The sequence below is a fragment of the Cornus florida genome, unplaced genomic scaffold (genome assembly GCF_030987335.1).
Source record: "Cornus florida cultivar Cherokee Brave unplaced genomic scaffold, ASM3098733v1 CherokeeBrave_3.0.0_Hap2_Chr09, whole genome shotgun sequence".
Classification (NCBI taxonomy): domain Eukaryota; kingdom Viridiplantae; phylum Streptophyta; class Magnoliopsida; order Cornales; family Cornaceae; genus Cornus; species Cornus florida.
The window spans coordinates 68,066,657-68,073,503 of record NW_026775579.1 but is presented as its reverse complement, the minus strand read 5'-3'; the positions used below and the strand labels follow the sequence as shown (position 1 = coordinate 68,073,503).

The window sequence follows — 6,847 nt, the reverse complement described above, 5'->3', positions numbered from 1 at the left end:
AATAGTGGGTAGAATTAAAATATGGATGACTGTAATAACTAATTATATTACGTAAATTAAACTCAGATGCTCCTTATTTATGGATAACTGTAATAACTAATTATATTATGATATCAAATATTAAATGCTTTAGTACTTGTAGGCGCACTTATGTATAGGCTTGAAGGTGAGCGACCACAATGTGCATGTGGTAGAGGTCCTATGCATCTGTATAGGGCTCGAACTCCAAAAAATGATGGTCGACAATTCTATAGGTGTCCAGCTCGGGAGGTATAGTCAATTACTTTTAGGTGCTATTTCTGTTACTGTTTCCTAATTGTATAATTTATATTTCTTGTAGTCACATATGAATGCATTTATGTGGGTGGATGAGTTGCACCAAGGTGCACAAGTTGAAGAACAAGTTCAATCTGACTTGGACAGAGTCATTGCAATGATTCAAAATGAATAATGTAGACAGAAGTACATACTCTTCCTAGGTTGTGGATGTCTTGCTATCACAATCATGTTTATTGTGATTGTCCTCTTGTTGCTCATTATCGCTGTTATTGAAAGATGAAGTTAGATAAACTTCCATCTTTTGTAATATATGACATGTAATACGTATTTAGTTAATTTCTTGTGTTTCATTTGGTATGTAATATATACTTAAATGGTATATTTTGAACTGCGTATTAGTTGCTGTTGTGTTATCTTCTCTGTCATTTTGGGAGTGAGCTTTAGGGTATTTGTAAAATTTGCTACTGAGGTCATTTACACTCTATTTGCAACATTAAAGACAAAAAAAAAAAAAAAAAAGGTTAGATATATCTTGTTTACTACTTCTAATTATTTCATTCCTACCGTGTGTTATTTTGTTTTTCTCTAATATTGTTCATGTCTTTTGTTTTGCATGAGGTCATTTACACTTTAAATTTACAACTAAGCTTGAAAAAAGGTTAGATATATCTTATTTACTACTTCTAATTATTTCATTCCTACCGTGTGTTATTTTGTTTTTCTCTAATGTTGTTCATGTCTTTTGTTTTGCATGAGGTCATTTACACTTTAAATTTACAACTAAGCCTGAAAAAAGGTTAGATATATCTTATTTACTACTTCTAATTATTTCATTCCTACCATGTGTTATTTTGTTTTTCTCTAATGTTATTCATGTGTTTGGTTTTGCATGAGGTCATTTACACTTTAAATTTACAACTAAGCCTGAAAAAAGGTAAAATATATCTTGTTTACTACTTCTAATTATTTCATTCCTACCGTGTGTTATTTTGTTTTTATCTAATGTTGTTCATGTGTTTTGTTTTGCATGAGGTCATTTACACTACAAATTTGCAGCTTAGCCTGAAAAAAGGTTAGATATATCTTGTTTACTATTTCTAATTATTTCATTCCTACCGTGTGTTATTTTGTTTTTCTCTAACGTTCTTCATGTGTTTTGTTTTGCATGAGGTCATTTAAACTCCAAATTTGCAGCTTAGCCTGAAAGAAGGTTAGATATATCTTGCTTAAATTAAATTTGTGGACGGTGTCCCTTGTTAATTGAATTTTGTGGACGGTGTCCCTTGTTGAAATAATTTTGTGGGCGGTGTCCCTTGTTAAATGAATTTTGTGGGCGGTGTCCCTTATTGAAATAATTTTGTGGGCGGTGTCCCTTGTTAAATGAATTTTGTGGGCAGTGTCCCTTATTGAATTAATTTTGTGGGCGGTGTCCCTTGGGTTTATTGTGTTTTGAAATTTTGGAAATGTCCATTTTTAAGGGGAAGTCATGCCGGATTTTTTTAAAAAAAAATAATAAAAATTGAATTTAACTCTGCTTTATATTTTGCTACTATAGGTAATGTCTTGTTTTACATTCAAATTCATTTTTTGCTACTACATTGAAGGACATGGCAGTAAGTTGTAGGCAGTGGCACCAGTGGGATTGATAGGAAGCATTCTCCAGTTGCTGCAACTCCAGAAAGCTAGTGATCTCTAAGTTAATCAAATGGAGGCCTATGCAAGTATAAAAAAGTGGGTGTACATTTTATGGAATGAATATTAGTGATCTCCAGTTATGTGTACATTTTATGTAAGTGTAATGAAGTGTGTGTGTACACACATACTATTTTAAAGGAATGTCTAGCTCCTTATATATGGAAGTATATATGTGAATGGTGCAACACTCAAGTTCTTAAGACTGGGATGTATAAAGCAAAAATATACAATTATTATATATGTGAATGTTGTTCAATCTTGTAAGAGGGATCTTCCTTGATTGCTTACTTTTAATCTTTATTCATATTTATCAATTCTGCTTATGGTTGGATATTGTATGAAATATTCACATGGTTAGATATTGTATGAAATATTCACAAGTCCGTTATCAAAATAAATACTCAACAAAAGGAGAAATGGTCTTCTGACTAAACAAAAAAAAAAATATTACCAATTTGAAGGACCTCCACTACAAAATTTCAAACTAATCTAAGTGAAGTAAAACTATTCACAAGCTTTAATGTTCATCAAATTTCAACTCTGACCAATTCAAGACGATTAACGTTTTGGCTTTGTTTCTTGTTTGTTTCAACTACAAGGATCTCTCTCTCTCACATTCATCATGAATATATATATATATATATATATATATATATATATGAAACAAAACAAAGTTAAATGGAATGCAAGCCAAAAGAAAAAGATAAATAGAGTGCAAAGATCTACTCTCATTGAAAGATTATTACAAAGTTAGATTTGTAATTTGGTTACCATTAATCATGTTTATACAGATTTATTCATTATTACAAAGTAGTTTGGTTGCCATTATACATGTAAATTTAACAAAAAAAAAAAAAAAAATTTCCCAACTCTAATGCAGAATTTTTTTTTTTTTTTTTTCCACAAATTATCTCAAATCATAAAGAAAAATGAACTATTTTACATATAAACTTATAATTGTATTCATATATATAATTTTTCAAAACAAAACAAAACAGTCTTTACCAAACAGGTATTCTGTCGGATTCCTTAAAACGCATGATAATACCAAACGCGTTATCATGTTTTCGATATACAATTATCAAAAACAAAACAATCGTTACCAAATATGGATCCGATTTCTACTAAAAACATACCAATACCAAAACGATTGTTTTCATATCATACCAAACCATAACATATAACGTTATCGCCATTCAAACGGACCCTTAATATTCCTCTATGATATAAAAAAAACCTTAGGCCATCTCCTAAAAACTGACAGAATCTCATCTTCCGAAAACCCCAAATTCTTAAAGACCTCCAATTTCAACTCCCATTTCTCCCTAGTCATTTCTCCAATAACCCGAATCGCACTAAGAAACATCTTAGACTTCCTGTCAAAGCCCATCTCATCAACCCTCTTCACATATTCTCTAATCCTCGTCGGTTTGCGCTAGAAAAATGTTGGGAAACTATAGACACTTCGAGTTATTTTCGACGAACTAATGCCACAGCTCTTCAAAAATTCAATATTGGGTATCATAGTTTTCGCCAAATCATAAGCCAAAATCCTCCGAGATTTCTTTAAAACCTTAGACACATCATCCATATTTGAACCCAAAATACTCTTCAATGATAAAATCGATGGGCCAAGATGACTATCAACGCTACAAGCTAGAATCCGTGGGTCAGACGAAACAATTTTCACAATATCGCTACAAGAAATACCCAAGTCTTGAAAAAACTTGAATTTGGGTTTGATGGAAAGCTCAAGATTTGCAGAGAGAAGTTGAGGCGCGTTTTTTATGACATGCTCGAGATTGGTATCCGCAAAACCACTTTCCTGGAGAAATGACAGAATCGAATCGATCTTTTCAGGCCTTGTCAGATTGGGGCTTTTTGGAGAGGAAGAGACTTTCGAAGCAGTTTCAGGAGAAATTTTGTGTCTCTCAATCAAGTAATCAGCTACCGCATTGGGGGTTTTTGGAGAGGAAGAGAAGAAGAGGAGAGAGAAAAGAGAGATTGGGGTTTTGTTGAGATGTGCAGAATTCTTGAGAGAAAGAGAGAAGAGACTTTTGCAGATGTACATAGTCCTCATTTCTTGAAGATACATACAATCAACCAAAGCGAAGAGTGTAGAGATGAGTACTTTACCTGTAAAGTGGGGAGCTTCATAGATTTGCAGTGATTCGATTTTCTCTCTCTATCATTCTCGCTCCCTCTCTCTGGTTCTCTGAAAGAGTGTGAATAATGAACAACGTGCCCTAAATCGACACTAAGTTTGAGCTCTCAGAATTTTTATGTTCGCTTGAGTGAAAGTCCTAGTCCAAAAAATTAGATGGGCTGGACCGAAGTCCTAGTGCTTGAATTTTGTGCCTATTCTTAATCTATAGGTATGTTTTTGTGCAACATGTTATTTTTCGATAATTTTATACCTTTTATTAGCAATGAATCTAAAAAATTACGTAAGGAGGAGCAATAATGAGTTCTTTTAGTAATTTCAAGTGGGATTATAGTAATATTTTATGGACATATAAATAAAATAATAAATTAGTAAGAGTATATTATTAAAAGAAATATATATTGATTGAGGTGTGCAATTATATATAATATGTAGGTCTGGGCGTATTTTTTATTATTTTTCGTTCACAATTAATTTTGGATGATGATATAGTAATTGTTAGGAAAAGATAAATGAATCTTTTTTATTTTAATTTTTAAATTAAATGAGGTAAATGTATCTTATATTTAATTTTCAAATTGAATTAAGAACAATAATATTAATTCATTAGAAAATTTGGGACGCATTTATTACCTCGGTAATTGTTATTGGCAAAGTTTTGCTTATAAAAAAACCTAAATGTTATATTCCCCAAATGTTATATTAGTAAGAAATCCACACATTCACAATCTTTTGTCCCAGCGACTTGAATCATTCACCAATTTTTAAAAGTGAAATAGTTTTGTTAAGTAATAACCTTTGTTGGTCCGATGACGAAGGTAAATTTATTGATAAGTATTATTGTTCTTCTACACCTCATTCAAAAATAGTAAAAATCTACAAATGCTTAATAAAAATGATATAATAATAAGTAGGGTTCAGCCACTCTCAAGGGATGGAGAAACAATTTTTAAAACAATTTTTTATTTTGATTAATGAAACTTACACTAGAATTGAAGGATTGAAAAAAAAAAAAAAAAAAAAAAAATCTCCAGGGAAAGAATCCACCACCATGGATCAATATAAATAAACTTTTATTATTCTCATGTAAATTTTCATGGATAAATATAAATAAACTTTTATTACAATAGAATTGAAGGGTTGTAATTAAATAATGAAAAAAAATCTCTAAGGAAAATAATCCACCACCATGGATCAAATATAAATAAATTTTTATTATTCTCATGTAAATTTTTCTCTAATAAACAATTCACTCTACCAGTTCAATTACAACTTGAAAAGATTGAGGAAAATTACAACATTCAATAGCATTTGCTTATATATATATGAGAGAACAATTATTTTATTTAATCCGATATATCTTTGCTAAATTGAAGAAGGTATTCTCCAAATTACTATTATTTGGCAAACATGAATAATGCCCCCTCGATTTTTTTCAATCTAAGAACATGGAATAAAAGAACATTCATAAGAGGAACACTTACATAAGAAATAAAATAGATTTACTTAAATTTCAGCCATGGTGGCTTCATCATTCCTTGAGATGGGGTGTTCAAGCTAGCATGTAAATAAGAACACAAAAATAAAAATGCTCTTCATAAAAAATAATTATAAGAAATAAATTTAAGACAAACAAAACTACTAACTCTTTATTATTTTCTCTCCCTAACAATGTACATCTTCTCCCCTCATGAGAGTCATTATTTTTATAGAGTTTAGAATGGTTCTAATTACTGGAGTGAAAATAAAATAAAATAAAAAATAGAAAAAATCTTCCTAAATGCTTTCTAATTTGAAATGATATGCTTTCCAATTTGGCTTGATATTTTTGACTTGATATGCTTTCCAATTTGGCTTTATATTTGCTAATTTGATGAAACGCCAATTTTGAATTTAAAATTGAATTTAACTACAAGGGTTCTGGTGTTCATGTTTTCGCCATTTTTGCCTCTTTTCTTCTCATTCCGAAATTAGCCCCTATAAAATATGAAAAGCAGGATAAGAACATTTATCTAATAAAAATATTATTTATTTATTTATTATTGAGTTTAAAATATCAAGTTTTGTACACTTATCAAATTACCCCCAAACAAGTTTTTACTAGTCCTCTAGCAAATAAAGGTAAAAAGAGATAAGTTCACAAAATTGCTACTTTAACTGACACCAAACTAAAGATGTGTCATTTTCGATAGCATTTATTATATGTAATAATGCCTTAAACCCCTAGGTTACCCTAATGGATGAGTTATAGCCTCGTAAGGGTTTCCAGAGATGATACCTACAAATATCCAAAATTGTGCACACATTGCACTTAGCTCAATTACTTCCATGGAATCAGAAACGATTGCATACAAATCATCATCAAGTTAGCTATTATGTTAAGTATAAGAAAGATTAATATTCCCAAGCAATCCCAAACCTCCAATTACATGAACTAATACTATGGTCCCCACACAAAGTTCAATTTAACATATTTCCAATAATAATCAATCCCTAACATCCAATTACGTGTTTTACCTTCTTCTTTCTTTCTTTCTTTTTTTTTTTTTTTTTTTCTTATATTACACATCACAATAGCTTCAACTTATTAATATTCCCTTCCAAGTTGGAGTACCCAAGGCATGAATTCATGACTACACTTATGCATGCAAATTTTTCATCTTTTTTATTTTTTATTTTTTTCAAAGATGGCAAGCTATGCAATGTTTA

The 6,847-nt window shown here is 30.6% G+C and overlaps 1 protein-coding gene and 1 long non-coding RNA gene across 2 annotated transcripts; one reads left to right on the top strand and one right to left on the bottom strand.

The window, feature by feature from the left end:
- The first annotated feature begins 1,448 nt into the window (after positions 1 to 1,448).
- LOC132273331 (uncharacterized) lies at positions 1,449 to 2,138 on the top strand. Its single transcript, XR_009470085.1, has 2 exons — positions 1,449 to 1,489; positions 1,884 to 2,138. It is a non-coding gene; the product is annotated as an uncharacterized LOC132273331 (long non-coding RNA).
- A 1,271-nt stretch (positions 2,139 to 3,409) lies between these two features.
- LOC132272772 (uncharacterized) lies at positions 3,410 to 4,045 on the bottom strand. The gene has a single exon (XM_059773865.1). The coding sequence runs from the start codon at positions 4,043 to 4,045 to the stop codon at positions 3,410 to 3,412; it is 636 nt and encodes a 211-aa protein (XP_059629848.1).
- Positions 4,046 to 6,847: the final 2,802 nt, after the last annotated feature.